The sequence below is a fragment of the Callospermophilus lateralis genome, chromosome 8 (genome assembly GCF_048772815.1).
Source record: "Callospermophilus lateralis isolate mCalLat2 chromosome 8, mCalLat2.hap1, whole genome shotgun sequence".
NCBI lineage: Eukaryota > Metazoa > Chordata > Mammalia > Rodentia > Sciuridae > Callospermophilus > Callospermophilus lateralis.
In genome coordinates this window covers 79950138-79969300 of record NC_135312.1, presented here as the reverse complement: position 1 = coordinate 79969300, position 19163 = coordinate 79950138, and the positions used below count along the sequence as shown (strand labels likewise).

At 33.4% G+C, this 19163-nt stretch overlaps 1 protein-coding gene across 1 annotated transcript in view; it reads right to left on the bottom strand.

Annotated features, from left to right (window-relative positions):
- The window catches only part of Ndst4 (N-deacetylase and N-sulfotransferase 4), a 227694-nt gene that overhangs the window by 90582 nt on the left and 117949 nt on the right, over positions 1–19163 (bottom strand). The window contains exons 4-5 of the mRNA XM_076864826.2: positions 3225–3410; positions 1266–1394 (exon numbers count right to left, since the gene is read on the bottom strand). Of these exons, the coding sequence (XP_076720941.2) occupies positions 1266–1394; positions 3225–3410 (315 nt within the window). The remainder of the gene's footprint in view (positions 1–1265; positions 1395–3224; positions 3411–19163) is intronic.

Here is a 19163-nt window from a genome sequence, read left to right as displayed (position 1 = left end):
GAATGTTTGCTCTGATCAATGGATGCTGATCCACAGTTGAGGGTAGGGAGGGCAGAACAAAGAAACTTTGTGAAGATGGGAGTGAGGGGCAGGAAGGATGGGGCTGTGGGGATAGAAAGGACAGTAGAATAAGATAGACATTATTACTCTATACACATGTATGATTACACTTCTGGTGTGATTCTGTACAATGTACAGCCAGAGGAATGAGAAGTTGGGTCAAAATGCATTCTACTGTTATGTATAACTAATTAGAATAAGTTAAAAAATTAAATAAACCACTCATGTCCTTGGCAAAAAAAAAAAGGATAATACATGGGTACATATTTTCAGTGCAGCCTTTTGCATGGTGAACATTTTTAGAGACTGAAGTAAATAATATGTGAGAACACAATAACAACAACGAAAAGGAAATTTATCTGTTATAAATTTAGAACCTAAAATTCTCAGTATAACAGGATCCTTTACCACGATTTAGTGTGATTTATCCCAAGGATGCAAGTGTGGTTCAACTTATCCAAGTCATTAAATGAGATACACCACAGAAACGGAATGAACAAAGAATAAAAATCATGTTCATCTCAATAAAAAGCATTTGAGAAAATCCAATATCCTTTCATGATACAAACGCCCAACAAATTAGAGAGAAATGTGTCTTAACACCATAGAGCCAATATATGATAAACCCACAGCTAAGTTCATGTTCATCACACTTCATCATACGATGAAAAGCTAAAAGCTTTTCCTCTAAGATAAGGAGAAAGACAAGGATGCACAGTCTCACCACTGTTACTCAAATTTGTATTAAGTTTTAGCCAGAGCAATTAGGCAAGCAAAAGAAATGAAAGGCATCCAAGTTGAAAAGGAAAAAGTTAAATTGCCCTAGATTGCAGATAACATGGTCTTATATATAGAAACTCTACATTCCAAAAAATTCTTATGTGTCAATTATACCTTAATAAAGCCAAATAAAAAAAGAACTAGCTTAAGAAAGTAGAATACATAACACCTCTTTTACTGCTAGAAATAAGTTTTTCATCAATCACATCTCAGAGTAAAACACCACTTTGTAATCAGATCTACCCAAAGAAGTTAACTTTTATCAAGAAAATGATTTGAACTACAAATTTCAACCCATTGTCAGTCAAAGTATGCTGCTCATGAAAAAGAAAAAAAACACACAAAGATAATTCAAGTTAAAAAATAAAAGTGAAATATTTTGAAAACACCAAAGTAATTGTAAGATACATAAATAGAACACATACCGGATTTAGAAGGATTGTGAGGAAAAGTTCACCTCCTCTGATACTTTTATCCAATTCTTGGGGTCCTCCTGGATATTCTTTATAGAAAATAGTGTGGGTGAATAACCCACAGGTCTGTCGAGGGAGAACCTGAGAAAAGGGAGTAAAAATGGCACATGGGCATGACTTAATTAAGAAGTCCACCGCTATTTTATGACTTTAGAATCTGCAAATGTCAATTCCCATTAAAGGGCCTTGAATCATGAGGTCAAAATCTTACAGAGTTGATGCTGGTATAATTTTGTAAATATTAAGGGGATTAACAAATTAAAAATGCAGAATTTACAGGGCAAATAATTTTCACGTGGTTCTATAACTGTAAAGTCCCACCTGACTTTATGTTAAATGATTGGTTAAAAAAGAAAAGCTGGTTTAGGATTAATTTAAAAATGGGGAGCCTCCAAGGTTATATTTCTTGTGTAATTAGGCCATTCCTCTCCTTGTTTCTAAAATTTAGTCTTCCATTGCATTCAGGTTCTAGGATTAAAAATAGACAATTGTTATCACCATCACCCACCACATTCATTTTTAAGTCTACTCTGAATTTTATTTTATCACAGGATTAGCCATACCATCTAATGATTATTTCTGACATATTTTGTGATTAATTCCATTGCAAATCCGAATGTTCAACAGAGAAAACAAATAAGTAAGTTTATTCCAGATTTTTATTTTGAAGAGAAAACTACTTATAATCTAATGAAAACTGCACCCAATTGAACAGAGTAGCTATAATTATATTTATTCTTCATTTGATTTTCATAAATCTGATTAAACTCAAGGTAAATGAATGTATATATAATATTGGTTCAAGGGAATATTTTCATTTCATAAAACGTTGAATGGTTATGTACCCTAATAAAGGAAAAAATGGGTGGTTTCATGATGATTTTAAATAATATGAGTAATTCCTTTTATTCCTCCTAGATTCCTAGAGATATCTGTGTCACTATTTTTGTTATTGACAAGTGTCACTTGAGTCAGCATCTTCTTTAGGTATTCTTTTATCAATTTTCAATAAAATAATTAAAGTTTCATGGTAAATGAATATTGAATACCAGCTCTAGATAGATGAATGTGCCTTTTCTTTGATTTTAGATAGTGATTAGGTAGACAGATTGATAGTTAGATATGTACTTTTGTAACAACAATATGAATAAAGGATTGATACAGTACAAATATTTAAAAGAGAGAACATTTTATAAACTGTTGTTCTGAGTTTGACAACTAGTCATGAGTTACAAGAAATGGAGATCGACCTTTTAAAACAGTCCATTTTAGATCTGATTGATTAGTGTCTTTTTTTTTATTACAAGAAGTAATGGTTTTACTCTCATTTACAAGAATGGATATATCATTCTGTACTTGTTCTGTAACATACAAAGTGGAAATACATACCACCCTTTTGGGAGTACCCTAGAAAAAGAGGACAAAAAGAGAAGTACCCTAAGAGTCAAATTGAGTGGATAAATTTAGCTCTCAGGTGCTATTTTATTCCATTCTTTCTGTTGACAGGGCAGCATTTTGAGAAGAGTTTTCTTGATCTATGGAACCACAGCCTGCCTTTAACTCTCAGTTAAACTACCCAAACAAATAGAATTGAGGAATTACTCAGGAGAAGTTTAGCCTCGCTAGACCAAATTTAAATTCTGAAACCTCAATGGATAATCCATACAAGACTCATTTCCACTATTTCTAGTTTGTCTTAGACTCGCCAAGTTCACTCCACAGCTTAGGAAGGAATCTTACAGCCAAACAACGTATTCGTGTGTGACCCAGTCACCACCACGGTAGGCTGGGAATATCTGAAATTCATATAAAAGGAATTTGATTCTGTATCCTTAATGGTAATGGTGATCTGTCTTCAATCCATGTGTAAATCTCAAAAACCTTCAGAGATCCACAGTGGTATGTGCTCACCATGATGCTATTGTGAATGAAGCCCTTTCTGTACCGCGCAGGTTTCAAATGTGGATATTCTTCAGTGCTGGTGACCTGAATACCCCAGACCTTCTTCCAAGCCGAATATAGCTGAATATGAACCGGGTAGACCCCTGAGTGATGCGGGGCCACAGCATAACCCATGTTGATCGGAATGCCATGTTCCTGAAAGAAGTCAGAACATCAGGATGGAATGTGATCAATTCAATCAATTAAAAAGCAGATACCTCCTATAGAGAATACACTGAATTTCATGCTGAGTATGAGAAATAAATATCAAATGAACTAGCAAAATGGAATTTATGATCTTTCTGCAGCTTATAATCTCTTGGGGCATATGGTATGTGGATATTCTGAATTTTGAATACAGAAAGTTTTGGGGAAAAGATAGGAAGTGAATTTGGCTTTTCTTCAGATAAACATAGGAATTTTTTTTTTATAAATGTATTATTTGAGCAAGTGCCCAAAGGTAGAGGGAAGAACATGTGGTTTCTCTCTCTGTGTGTGTGTCTGTGTGTACAAAATAAGAAAAATGAACCATGAAAGTGATGAACTTTTACAGGTAAACAAAGGGATTTAGAAGTATTTATATTTGCATAATATGAACATGTACACCTAACATATACTCTATTTTAAGAAGAATCTGGGATCATGAACTATAAGGGAGGAAATGAATCATAGTCATATTTTAAAGAACTATTTCCATGATGCAGATTAGGTGAAGGTGGAAGACAAATCTATATTATGGGTGGTTGGATTATAAGGCAGGTTATTAATACTATATAATTGCCTGTGATGTTTTGGATATAGAGCGACAAGGAAAAAGAAAGGTTAAGATTTTAGTCTTGGTTTTAAGCTTTAGTAAATCAATTTATTTTTATACAGCATACACTTCACTATGAGATACTTACCTTGGGTAAATAGTCAACTCTGAAGGAAAACAGGTATAAATTTAAAGCAAGAATATGAGCACACTGTCAAAGAATGGTGCTATAATTTTAGGTACATGAAATAGATCTGCAGTTTTCTAATTTCTACTTCTTTATACCTTTCCCTTTAAATGCTTATCTGCTTTATAAAGACTCCTTGTAGGATTGAATCTCATCAATTGAAGTTATAAATTACAATGCACAGTCATATATGAAAGTTGATTGAATCAATAAACAGAACACAAAAGTGTTGACTTGACAATCGCCATTTATATTTTCTATTACATGGTACACAGCGAAGAAAAAGAATTCAGTTTGTTGTTAAAAAAACAAGCAGTGAATGGATCACATGTCTACAATACTTAAGTCATATGCCACACTCAGCTCAGAAGATGGGCCCTCAATATTTCACAAGTGCTCATCATTCTTCCTTTCCTGGAATGATCCTCATTGTATAGCCAAATTCACTTCTCTTTCATCAAGACTATGTGTTTTCTAACAACTATTACAATAAATGACTCTGTGGGAAGACTGAATTATGAAATCAATGCTGTAAAATGAGCTGGAGTATTTTGTTAGACACTAGGGAAAACTCATTGTTTGGTGTGTGCAGAAAAAAAAAAAAAACTTCTTCCAAGAGATTGTATTTACTTATTTATTTTTTTTCAGTGCTGAGTATTGGACTCAGGGCCTAATACATGCTAGATAAGCTCTCTACTGCTGAACTATACTTATAGGCCTGGAGCTTTTTTATCTTCAATATGAGGCAAGGCTGGAAAAAGTCCAGTAATAAAAGTACTTGAAAGCTATCAGAGAGGGTAGGTAACTGGTGTAACCCTGACACATTACTGGGGGCCATGTATAGTACTTGAAGAAACCTTACTTCTCCCTGGTTTGTTCCTGTTGCCCAGTGAAGTATCGCAGTATTTTGAGGATGAGCAAGCATCCAATAACCAAGATGTTGTGAGCCTGTGGCTGCATTACATGTGAGAGAGACACAAATTTTCCCAATCCAGGAACCTAGGCTCAAGGGGGTTCAAATCCCTGTGTCTGGTACGTAGAATTTATATGACTATTGTCTGGGAGGTTACTTCTGATTCATAGGAAAGGAGAACAATGTGTGATCCTCATTACTTTTCCAAGTGATTCATACAGAAATTTTATAAGTCTCATCCCATAATTTGAAGAATGACAAAACACTTGATAAACGCTAATGGTCTTTAATAATTACTTTGTTAGTCCTCGTTTTCTATCACTATTTATGTTTTATTCCAAATTGGGGGACTGGAATGTTAGATAAATATGTTAGTGTCCTAGAAACAAAGAAATGAAAAAAATCAGTAAAGGGAATTGAAATATCAAACCACTCTCTCTCTCTCTCTCTCAAAAAAAAAGATGTTTCATTTTGACAGGTAGTAAAATGAATTGTAGAACTTTTCATGAAAAATCAGAAGGTAAAAAGCAATTGATTTGGTGAGTAGGAAGGAAGGGTCAGTAAAAAGATTTTATTATACTTATTGATTTCTGGGGGCTCAATGTTATTCTGCTCATAAGGTCATCTTATCACACTGGCACCTGGAGCTCAATCAAAATAGTAAATCACACTAGATAATTATGAGTTTATACTTTTTCAATCTAAATGATAACACAAAGTGAAAAGCAATTCCCCAGTAACTCTTTTCCTGTTATCAAGGGGCTTACTGAACTAGAAAGCTTCATTCTTTACTGTCTGGAAGCTTAAAGCCCACTTTATAGAGACCTGGCCAACTAAAAACTGAACCCAACTTCATATTTACACAAGATCACAAAAGTTACAAAATTTGAAAGGCTTTTCAATGTAAACAGATATAAATGATAGAATGAATAATTTCAAATATAGCTTTTATTATTTGGTAGAACAATGTCTCCTAAAGAATCTAGGAATTCTATGATGCTATAATATGACATACTGGCACGAATATTTACAGGAGATTTTGACTTATTTCATTTTTCCACTTACATTATATTTCTGTTAATTGGAAAATGGTATTATGGTAAACTATAGCCTATATAAAAAATACAACCATTTTTCAAAAACAAGTGCAAATAAAATGCATTTAACACTAAATATCTAATAGCAGCTATATTGCTATATATCATTTTTAAAAATCATTCTTACTGATCACATGTCCTTGTAATTTCTTAATATTTATTTAATGTTTTTACATTTATGTCTCATGTGACCCTCATGATAATTCTCTAAGGAGGACTGGATGTTGCTATCAAGGATGTAAACTGTGTCTCAGAGAAAGCACATGACTTGCTCACATTAACAAGTGTTAGGGCTAGAAATATACCTAAGATTTCTAAATTCAGTCTTTTGCTTTCCCAATAAATTTTCTCCTACTGTGAACAAAAGGAATTGATTTTAATGTACATTTCTGAACTAGAATTTCTATCATTTTTTTTAACTTGGAAAAACCTGTGTATCTCAATCTCTTCTGCAACTATCATTTTTAATACAAACGAGTTTCAGTCAATTAGAAATACTTAGGCCAGATTTTGGAGGGGAATGAAGGAGACAGAGGCTAAATTCTGTCAGCTCCTGGCTCATGTTGCTGGACAGTGAGATCTTGAAAACAAGAGACATTTCTAAGTAGTGTTTGGTGCTCTTTTACAGAGTAGCATTGAAGGCCTATTTTTTTCAGCCTGAGCTCCTGTGGCAGTCTCAGAAATAACAAATGCCCCAGGGAACTAGTTCTGTATGGCTCTTTGAGTCCCTGCAGCAGTATAGCCTATATTCTGCTCCATCAGCCCTTCCAAAGTTTTTGAAAGCATTTATGTTACTGAATAAAACTTCTCCCTGTTTAAAATAACTTAATGTTATTTTAGCTTAGAAAATGGATTGATAGAGCTGGTCTTTGCCTTTTTCTAATAAGTATAAAAGATTTAAGAGGTTCAAGTAGGATATCTAGTGTTTTGAATTTTAGGAAACAGAGGAAGAGTTTGATAAATACTGCCTAATATTGCTCTAATAAAACTGATTGCTATAAGGCTAACACCTATCTATCTACACACACACACACACACACACACACACACACACACACAAATATGCTTGGTTTTTAAATCTTACATTGTGAACAGACAGTGGATAGGGTATGGTAAGTAAACAGGAGATGGTGATCTATTTAAATAATACATAGCAAACACATTAAAACAATTTAATTCAATTATACTTGAAATAATTACTTTTGAGTTCATGATTTTATGTCAAGTGCCTTGTTAAGTATTAAGGTTATACTAGACATGGCTTAGATATAAGACATGGCTTTTACCCTAATGAAATTTGAAATCTGGAGACAATTGCACAATCAATTATACAAATGCATCTGAATTCTCAATGAGTTTTGGCTGAAGATCTTTTGATTTTTAAAAAAAATTCTGAGCAGTTTATTCTGAAGTCATAAATAGTGTTCAACCAAATTGACATATAAAGACAAAAGGCATAACAGTGAACATTGGTAGGTGTATATACCCATTCTCAAAGAAGACATGTTACATATACAGAAAGTAAAAGTACAGCAAAGACAATTGCAAGAATATTTTCCTATGCTATTGAACAAGGGTAGTTCTATAAAAAAATCCAAAAATTGACCTATATTTTGCCTGCATGAAATATATCAAATTAAAATGAACATGCAATGTGAAAGTTGTCCCAAAGAAAATAGAATTAGACTCAAATATTTCAAAGTGTCTATACAAGAAGTTTTAGGTGTTGTTATGGATTGGATATCAAGTGTCCCCTGAAACTCCTCTGTTAAAGCAGGATTGTTCAGAAGTGAACTGATGGGATTGTGAAAGCTGTAAACTAATCAGTCCATCCTACTTGGAAAGGACTACTGTGGTAGGTGGTAACTAGTTGGGTGGGGAGTGACTGGAGGAGGTGGGTTACTGGAGGTGTGTCCTGTGCCCCACCCTTCCTGCCTGGTTACCAGGAGCGGAACAGTTTTTTTCTGCTGTGTCCTTTGGCATGATGTTCTGCCTCACTTTAGGTCTAGTGCACTGGCTAAGCTGTCTATGGAATGAGATCCAAATAAACCTTTCCTCCTCTGAGTTGTTTTCGTCAAGTATTTTGGTCATAGGGATGCAAAGCTAACAGGTGTGTTCCTGAAAAAGGAACATTTTCAAAAGAACCATTATAATGGGCATGTCAGCAGAAGTTAAAACCTTTTTACTCTATCGTTTTTAAATGGAGATGCAAATAAAAAATCTAAATATAACTTAAAAATTAGCTTATGAATAAAAAAAATTGACTGGTGCAAAATTTGCATTTGGATTTTTAAACTGATACTATGTAAGTCTGGGATAAGCTCTGGACTGTACAACTCCAGTAGGAAATTTCTCTCTTACTTTCTCAGACAGGAAATCGTCTTTGTAATGAAAGGAAGAAATGGTGATGCATACAAATTCAAAACAAAACAGTGTTGTAAAATGGTAAAATATCATAAAAATAGCAGCATGGAAAATTCAGGACTGTTTAGTGCAAACATCTAAGACCAAACTATATAACAGTACAAAGCATTTGATTATTAAAATGGATTATGATTGTTATTTTTAACATGTAGATATTTTGCTGGTGGAAAAAAATAATGTCCTTGACATGAACATTAATGGAAGCTGCAAACCATTTCCAGCTAATATTGACTATTAATGTTAAAGTAGAAAATTTCTATCTAGAGGTCTGTAATTTTAATCTTCTTAGCTATTTTATTAGTAACGAAGTAAATACAATTCAACATCTCAAATTATGTCTAAGAAGTATTTGGTAAGAATGGAATATAGATGATTACCATTTTTGTTTCCAGTGATGTAACTCTAGTGATATGGTTGCACAGTCAAGTTTTTGGCCTAATGACATTATTTTGGGGAATTTTTCTCAGACCCGACAATGATCAAATGGAACTTAGATTGAGAGGTAAAGTACTGGTGCTACCAAGAATGATCTTTTCTTATGATTTCCAAATAACAGTTAATAAATATGAACTTTAGAATTTAAAGGCATTCAAAGCAATAATTTCATAAAATATTGAAAAGAATAAACTACTCCAGATGGTTATTATAGAAAAAAATGAATATCATCAGTTTTTCTTTCTTTTAATATGAGTTTTATACATGACTCTGCCAACAAGCAGCTTAAAAAAAGATAGCATTATGAGATCTTGTTATATCTCCCACAAAATTCATATTAAAAGTAAAATCAAATATTTACTAATAATAATCTGAAATCTCAAAAAATAGGGTAAATTATATATATATATATATATATATATATATATATATATATATATATGTCTAAATGTGCACTAAAATGTAAAAATAATTTGAATGGTTGTTTCCAGTTCAATATATATTGATTTTTTTTGCTATCAGAGTTTTTTGCTATCAGAGGTTTCTGTAATATTTTCTTTTTTATTTTTGTAGCTGAACCACCCCAGGGATTGAACCCAGGTGTGCTTCAACCACATCTCCAGTCCTTTTTATTTTTTATTTTGAGACAGTGTCTTGCTAAGGTGCTTAGGGCCTCACTAAATTGCTTAGACTGGCTTTGAAATCATTATCCTCCTGCCTCAGTCTTCTGAGTTGTTGGGATTACAGGTGTGTGCCGTAATGCCTGGCATTAATGTGTTCATAATAACAAATGGGCTGGGAGTAGTTCAGTGGAAAAAATGTTGCCTAACATGGAGGAGGCCCTAGGTTTGATTCCCAGCTCTGCAACCATTATCATCATTATCATAACATAATTTACCATCATAAATCCATCCAATTATTCCTTGTTGTGTTCAGATTAAAGTCCAAATTATTTACTATCACCTTTCAAATCCCAGGAAGTATTTTCTCTTGGGCCCATTCTCTGATTATGGTCACTGAGTCTGATCAAATAAATTTAAGCCCGCATAGTCTTCTATTAATATTTCTATATTATACTTAGAATATCTCTACCAATAGAACCTAGGGTTTCTGTGTATTAAGATTCTTTTTGGGGCTGGCATTGTGGCTCAGTGGTAGCACGCTCCCCTAGAAAGCGCGAGGCCCTGGGTTCGATCCTGAGCACCACATAAAAACAAATAAAGGTATGTGTCCAAGTACAACTAAAAAATAAATATTAAAAAAAGATTCTTTCCTTTTCATGTCATTGTTACTGAAGTCTATCATATGGCATGGAATATAGTAGGTATATAATAAAATATTTATTAATACTTATTGCAAAAGTATCCTAGATCTTGGATTCTAGAGACAGATTGAATTGTGGCTTCATACTTATTAGTTGTATGACCCTGAGAGATTTTCTGTACTTCAGAATTTTCAGCTGTAAAATGAAGCTGGTGATATTAAGGCATTAAATAATAAGGTATATAAATGAGTTAATATTTGAAATGCTTAAAATAGTCTTTCAAGTTATAGGATTTTTAAGTGTTTATTTACACAGAAAAGATATATAGATTATCATATGGAATATATCAACTTTGGTAAATGCAAACACAAGTGCCACACATTTAGCCAAGGACAATGACTAAGGATTGAAGCAGAGAGATTTGCACTAACAGCAAAATATATAGCAACTCTTAATTCCCACAAATATGGAGCAAAGGTTATGATCAGAAATGATAGTGGTCAATTACCACTATCACCTCTTTCCACCCTGCCATATAACTTAGTGGCTAAGAAGGCATGGACTATTTCAAAGGGTTCTTTTGCTTTCTTGATTTTAGTTGAGTTTGGTAAATCAAGAATCCTGGTAAAACATCAGAGGGAACAAACAGTGAAGCTGGGACATTTATTCCTTAGCTCCCTCCCTGTAAAGTCATCTTGTGTTATCTGACTCCTTCTATAAAAGATTAAAAAAAAATAAAGCAGCATCCTCTTCGAAAATACACCACTCTGCATGTATTGTAGCATCTTCTTTCTTGTGCCTATTCAAGTCTTGGAATTTCCTACCTTCATGGTGATGAACTCCAGGGTGTTACTTTGTTGTTTCCCTATGCCCCAACAACATTTTTTAAAGTTATTTTTTAAAGTCCTCTGCAATCATCCTTGTCATTTCTAATCTTAGGGCATCTGATATCCTACAAGTAGTTATTACAAAATTTCTCTTAGATCCTGGGAGCACAGGTTATCACATATAGTGAAACTATATAATGCAAGTACCTTAAAGAAGGAGGATGGATTCTCTTGAAAGATTACTGCTCCAGTGGATTGATTTTAATGACCTAACACCTTGGTGCAGTCATGCATTGCAAGACTCCTTGGGAAAGATAACCAAGCTAATAAATGGGCAAGGCGATCTATGGACATCACATGCAGAAGCAAAACAACAACAACAACAATAAAAAATAAACAAAAAACAGGTGAGCATAAGCAGCACCCTGGAGCTGTACTTGGTTGCCATTCACTGTTAGATACTTTTCAGAAGATCTAACACAACACAGAGAGCCAGAAATAAACAAGAAGAGTGGGACTGGGAAGGATTGGGTTTACAGGCATATGGGAGTCATTCCCTGGATCTCACACAAATAGCTGGGAAGAAATATGAAGAATGAATTGAAGTGTCTACAGAGAGAAGGGGAAGAGTCAGACAAGTGACTTTCTCTATTAATATATTCCAGGAGAAATGACTGATAAAATCAGTCTTTAATATAATTGGGATGGTTTTATATCTCTAATGCTTAGCACGGTGCCCTGTACATTGTTAGCAGTTAATAAATGTATTTTTAAAAATAACAAAATATTATTAAATAAATTACAATTGTTTAATACATTAATGTAAAGAGAAAATACATGAAATAATGATTTCATAAATTCATGCATTTATAGTAAAGAGATTAGGCTTTAAATAGTACCCTACTGAACTGAAAGTATTGATTTGTTCTCCTAAATATGCAACTTTTAGAGAGGACACTGGTACTGATGAGTATAGATTTCATTATCTATTTTTCTCTTTAATAAGGACTTGGGATCCATTGTCAACTTTGAAAATGATCCTAGAATCATTGATTTTCCACTGTGTTTGGGGTCTGAAATTGTCTTCTGCTTTTTATAAGTGATAAAAGCAATGACTATGTGACCCTGGAAATTGGTCAGTCTCAACACTTTCTGGACTAGAGCCTAGTAAATGGTGACAAGTCTCTGGAGGGCTCTGTGTGACAAATGGATTTTTCTTTGAAAAAAGAAAGAGCACTGTGATAGTGTTTCTTCTACAGTGTTGAACTTTCTGATCCTAAGTAGAGCTATTTTGGGAAACTGAGACACATCCTTTAATATTCTTGATCCCACTTAAAATCTACTTTGCGGCTTAAAGGAAAGTAAGAGCAAAACTGAGCGTGTCTTCATTCAAATGGGATATTAGTTGCCATTTCAGTTAATTTGGCATTTGCATTGCTTTTTGTGTTCAGCATTCTTATTTTATTAACAATAAAAATGTTCAAGATATTTTGGCTCACTAATTTCCTTTTTTCAACACATATTTACTGTGTGCCTGAGATGCACCGGAACTGTTCCTCTTACTGAGGATATAGCAGTGAATAAAATAGAAAAAAATACCTGCCATCAGAGAGTTTACATTTTGTGTTGTGAGATCAAGATTGCACAAAATAAGTAGATAAATTAGGAGATGATAAAATCTGTGGATAAAAGTAATTCAGAGGAAAGGAGAAAAGTGAAGACCATGAGTCATGATATTAAATGGGTTATTCAACAAGGTTCTCACAGAGAAGGTAATATTGTGGTCAAGGTCTGAACTTGCAAGTAATTGAGCTAAACAAATGATGTGGGAATGATCCTTTCTGGCACGCATGATATTATAAGTTGAAATCACAACAACTTATAATATTTCTGGGAAGATAATTATTATTATTATTATGTGTGGGGGGGTGGGGAACAGAGGTGGCAGAAGGAGAAAGAGAGCAAGAGATGATGTTGAGGGGCAGGACTGATGCAAATATCTTTTCAAGATATTCACCAAACAAGTCTGGGGGAGTATCATTCACACATTGCTAAATAATACAGCATCATGAAGAAATGTGTGCAAAACTTTTAGGTCCATAGACAACATTGAATGATATTAATATTTACTGCAGAGAGATGAAGAACTACTAGAAAGTTCTAAGTAAATAGTGATATTACCCAGGTTCCATTACAAAAGAGTTTTTCAGGTTACCATGTTGAGAGCTGACTGTAAGGAGGAAACTGGGAGTCAGACAGTAGCCCATCTAAACAACCTAGTGGAGAGATAATGATAGCTTGGACCATGTCACTGGTGAGTAGTGATTTTATTTTGGATGTATTTTACAAACATGGAACCAATAGGATTTGATGATAGATTGAGTATGGTACATGAGGGAAAGTGTGAATTGGAAAGGGGGATTGAGTTTATTAAGTGAGATGGAGAAGTCTAAAAATTGGGGAGGTTTGGGGGTTAAAGACAATAGAACTTATTATACTTGAGATTAGACATCTAATTGAATATGTCAAGTAAGAAGTTTAATTAACAAGCTTAGAATTCTGAGAAGAGAGTCAGTTTGAGCACTGATGAGTTTTCAATATGTGGATTTTATTTAAAGCAACAAGATTCACTGAGATAACAAAAATTAGTGTGTAAAGAGAGTAAAAAAGAGGTATAAAGATACACATTGGGAGAATATTAATATTAACAGGTCAAGAAAAAGAGAGGAAACCAGGAAAATATATTGAGAAAGAATTGTAAGTGAGGTGCAAGGGATACTAGGAATCTACAATGAAATGGGAGTCAATTAAAGAAACTGAGGGACACTCTGTCAAAGGCTGCTGATAGGTCATGTTCTCTGAAGACTAAGAATTGTCCCATTGGATTTAACACTGGCTGCCAGTTGATACACTGGACAAGAGCAGTTTGGGTACAGTGGCAAAGAACAAGCTCATCTGTGGATTTAAGAGACAATCAAAGGAATCAAAATGGAGATGGTGAGCACAATAACTATTTAGAGAAACTTTGCTTTAAAAGAGAGTATAGAAATGATGCTATCCCTGAAAGAAAGAGCGGCATAAGCACCGGATTATATAAAGACAGAAGGAATTAAAAGTGTGTTTGTAGAGAGAGAAAAACAATTTAGAAGAAATAGAAGAATTGCTAATGGTAGAAGAATGATAGTCTCAAACAGTTGAGAAGGGATAGGTTTAAGTGCAGATTTAGAGTTTAGAATTTCCATTACCATTTCTTTTTATTCATTATTACAAGACAAAAACCAAGTCTGTATGTTCTCCTCAGAGGATGCCAGTCCTCAACTTGTATTTTCTGCTGCTGTTAATTTATGCCAATCAATAATACCTATACATTCTAAATACTTTGATAAATAATTATGACCATTTGAGTTCTGGCTATAAAAGTCATAATTATTTTATCTTTTCCCTAGCAATGCTCAAATTAGAATGTGCTATTATTTTATTTCTATTTTGTTATCATGCTGAAGTAGAAGTTATAAAAATAGGAGCAGGTCACCAATTTCTTATGCTTGATTTTTTTTTTCTTTCTGTGAAATAAGAAGTAAGATCATCAGCTGCCAGTGGGGATGGGACAATCTGTTGAGCTACGTGAGAGAAGAGAAGGTGTGAAACGGTGGTCTACGAGGATAGGACCAGCAAAAAAAAATAAGGCTTTGTTGTGTAATGTCTGCGTAGCATTATAGGTCTGCAGGAGGTATCTGTAGTCAGGTTTCAAAGTAAGAACTACTAAGGTTCTGGTCCAAACCAGATTTAATTTCAGAGGTACAGGCATGGATGGACAGGGGTGAAGATATAGACTAAACTTCTCAAGGAAGTTTGAATAAAATAAAAAGAGTAAAGAAGGCAGGTTTTACAAGGGAATGCTTATGGGGATGGGCTCCTGAAACTGGTGAATAAGGATAGGAAGAGCCAGAGGTCAAGTGTAGGGGCAGCTGAGAAGTGACCCCAAATCTCAGGAATTACAGACCTTCATTTCAGCACTGTTCCCTTCATTGTGGGCTGCCCTCCAAGAAAGATCTGTTTCTACATTTAATTTACTAATAAGAGAAATATTACAGATACTAAGTATTTAGAGGTTCTGCATAATGCCTTTAACCAGCAAGAAATGATAACTTACAAGTTTTTTTTTTTAAATATGTTAACAGTCTGAAGGAAACAAGAATGTTATTGTTCGTCTGTTATTTCATTATTGCTGTAGTAGAATCAGGTAGAGAAGGTACTCATAATTTTGTTTAATAAAAATCACACTGTTTGTCTTAATAACTGATGTACCTAAATTTATCTTGGCATACCTCTCCTCTAGCACACATCTATGTTTTTGGTTTGTTTGTTTTGTTTTTTAATCATGCACCTTTTTGCTTATTTTCATGGAGCAGAACCCTAGTTTAAATTGGGTGTGGGTGTGTGTAAAGTAAACAAACTGAAGAGGGTCAACTGCCCTTTTAGAAGTTGACTACAGTGTACTTTGTTTTTCGACTTTGAACACACTTGTAAACTTTTTGAATACTTTCATTTTTATATATCTTATAGGTTGGAATCATTAATTTAAAGGTATTACTTTGCAGAGATAGATTTGCATAAACTATTACTTTCCCTTAGCAATGGAATACTTTTCTAATATTATTTTTGAGTCAAGCTGATTTCCCTTAGGAGGCATTTTCCCCTCTTAATGTCAGCTTAACACATTTATGGGGAAATGTTTTAAACATTTGGCATTTGCATGAGCCATCCCTCTGGTTGTCACTTCCTTCCCCACCCCCAAAATACAAGGTGTTATTATAATTTGTCCTTCTATGACACCCTGTGCCTTCTCTGAGTTAAAATAATTCACATCTGTGATTGTTTTCCATTTGGTGGAAACTTTACTACCATGTAAAGCAGGTTAAATTTCATCAGATTAAAGAGAACTTTATGGTAATAATTGGTACCTATGTATATCTATAAAGTTCAGTGAATAATTCTGTTTACGTGAGTACCTGGTTATGAAGATTACTAAATTATTTTTTTCTAGATGTGCTCATGTTTCAAATTAAAATCATACTGAATTTTTGCATTTCCATATTTTTAGCATCCTGTTGAGATGGCATCACATTTAGAAATAAGAGCATGAAGACCGTTTTCCTATGCAGACAAGTTCACATTGAGAACCTCAGTTCTCTTAGAAGCTTGACAGGGTTGGACACTCTCCAGTGTCGGTATGTTTCTCATTTACACAAGGTAGAGCAGAAAATACTGCAGAAAACTGAAGTATCTACTATAAAAAAAATACATGGAATGAAGAAAATGTTCAACCACTATAAAATACAAATGATACTATCTAGCTGAAAGAAAATTTCAAACTTGACAAGACAAAACACAAATAGAGAGAGAGAATAAGAGGGAAGAGAGAATGAGCGGGAGACAGACAGAGAGAGGCAGGGAAAGGGGGGGAGAGAGAGAGAGAGAAAGTGCAATTAACACTCCAAGGAATTATTTAATTTAGGTATATTCAGTATAAGAGTTAAATAATAATAATAAAAAAACTTGGCTTTAGATTATTACAGTCATTTAATAATTAAAAACAAATTTAACCATTGAAACAGTGAAATTAAAAGTTGTCATTGAAAGTTCATTGTATTATTGATCATTTGAAGAATTCACTTACAAAACTTCTATTAATAATTTATTTATAAACAGGCATAAAATCTTATGTTGAATAACTTTTAAAAATTGTTGGGCCCTTATGTTTAAGGGTGTTCCATATAAATATTCCTTTGGAGGACTTACCAATTCTAGACAATGGGGATAAGTTAAACATAGGCAAAGCTCAAAACAATGTAGGTGAAAAAATGCAAGGGAAAAATACTAGAGTTCTAGTTTAACAGGGCCTTTGTGTACATAAATAAGTAAATAAATAAAAACAAAAAGCAGTGGATTAAAAGGAAAAGTCTCTCAGTCCACAAGCCATGGACAGTCTAGAGATAGGTATTTGCTGGTGTTGGTCCAGCAGGTCAAGAATGTCAAATATGAGTTCTCTGATTCTCTTGTCCTTTCCTTCATGATTTGAAGATAAGAAGAAATGAAGAAATGTGTGAAAAGAAGGAGTTACTTTTCACAGTGGAAGTATTTGAAAAATTTTGAACATAATTGAAGAGTGATAATTCCAAAATTTCAAGTGGTCATGTGTATATGGAACAAATCTTTGTAATTTTTCCAATTACCTGTATAAAAATACAACTTGTTTTCATTAATGATTCTTTTTGTTCAAATGTCTAGTAGGGTGCTAGTCTTTGATTATCAATAAAAATTTGTGACCATGTTCAATATTGTGTTGGGGGCAGAGGTGGATTGCATAACAAATTAGAATGTCTTTTGTTTCCAACTGGAATGATACATAACCCTAAAAAGTGACTTGATTATCTTATGCATCATCAATCTCATATTAAAAGGAATAACCATACTCTTCTTGAAGAAATATGATGAAAATGATGGGGGTCATGATGATAATGACAATGATAATTTTGATAAACACTTTTGATACACATATATGCCAGGTACTTTGCTGAGTATTATATATACATAAACATGTAATACAACATCTTCACCTCACAAAAACCTACAATGTGGGAAAGACTGTCATCCTTATGTTACCTAATTAAAAGGCAAAGAACAAGAATTTAATTTGCCATAGTCACCTCTCCAAGTAACTGGCAAAGATGGAATTGGAACCAAAGCAGATCTAGAGCTAACATGTGGTCTTAGTTTACACATTGAGGAACTAGTTATGACACGTGCAGTGTAAACTCATGTCACATAGGGAAGAATTCTCATGTTTAAAATAGCTCAGGTTCTATTTTTTTTCTGAGGAGCATGACTTTTTCTTTTTGTATTTTGTGCATAATCTATTGTTCTGTACAATATAAACAAAACAATAATTAAAGAAAATACTAATTTGCTTTAAAGTAGGTAAGTGAAATATCACCAATTACTCCAACCAGTTATCATCCTATCTCCTAAGAAGAAAATTTCTGTTGCAATTATTACACATGTTAGCACTTGAGAAAAAAAAACACCTTGAATTCCTTTAATTCATTAAAAAATGTTTAAAAACATAAAACTATATGGAAGTCAACAAAAGTAAAAGGAATGGCTTTCAAAGTTTTACCTCTATCAAAAATAATGATATGAGATATCCACAATAGTCAGATGTAAGTCTGGATAGATTCATATCAATGCATCTTGGGTGATATAATTAGTTAATTTAATTGCTGCTGCCTAACATTTAAATGCATTTTGTAGGTGGAATTTATTCATTTGAGGTTAAACATGTTCAGAAATAAAAATAGCTACTTGACAGGAAAAAAAGATACTCATGTTAAAATAGGAATTTGGGGGATGGGTCTAGGTCTGCTATTGCCCTCTTCTAGGAAAATCAAATAGATAAATATGTATTGCAGAAATTTTCTGTCAAAAGAAAATTTTTTCATCTACTTGCCAATATCAGATCAACAAATCAAGGTCTTACCATGATATAACACATAGCAAGAAAAAAAAAAGCCATTTTTCCCTCTAAATCCATTGCTAAGCAGTATGAGTATTGATAGCTAATAAAAAGCCAATTCTAATTTGTAGGCAAAAAGTTCATGCTTCCCTTTATGTTGTAGGTTTGGTGAAAAGAGAAATTGATGAGAACCTTGGAGATTTCTTGAAAAAGCCAGCTAAGAGCTTTATTAAATAATATAATCCTATTTGTGAAAAGAGTAAAAATCTTAGCTTTTGTCAATGGGAGAAAAAAGAATAAGTACATATATTTTCTCCTGTTGTTCAATTTTCCAAGCATTATGTCATGTACACAACTTAATTTTTCATATTAATTTTCTAGGTTTTATATGATAACACATATTTCTCTTAACATAGAAATGTCTGTAAGTTCTTTAAAAATTAAAACCATTAGCCTTTGTGAAAAATGCAACACTTAGTACCCATCAATTAC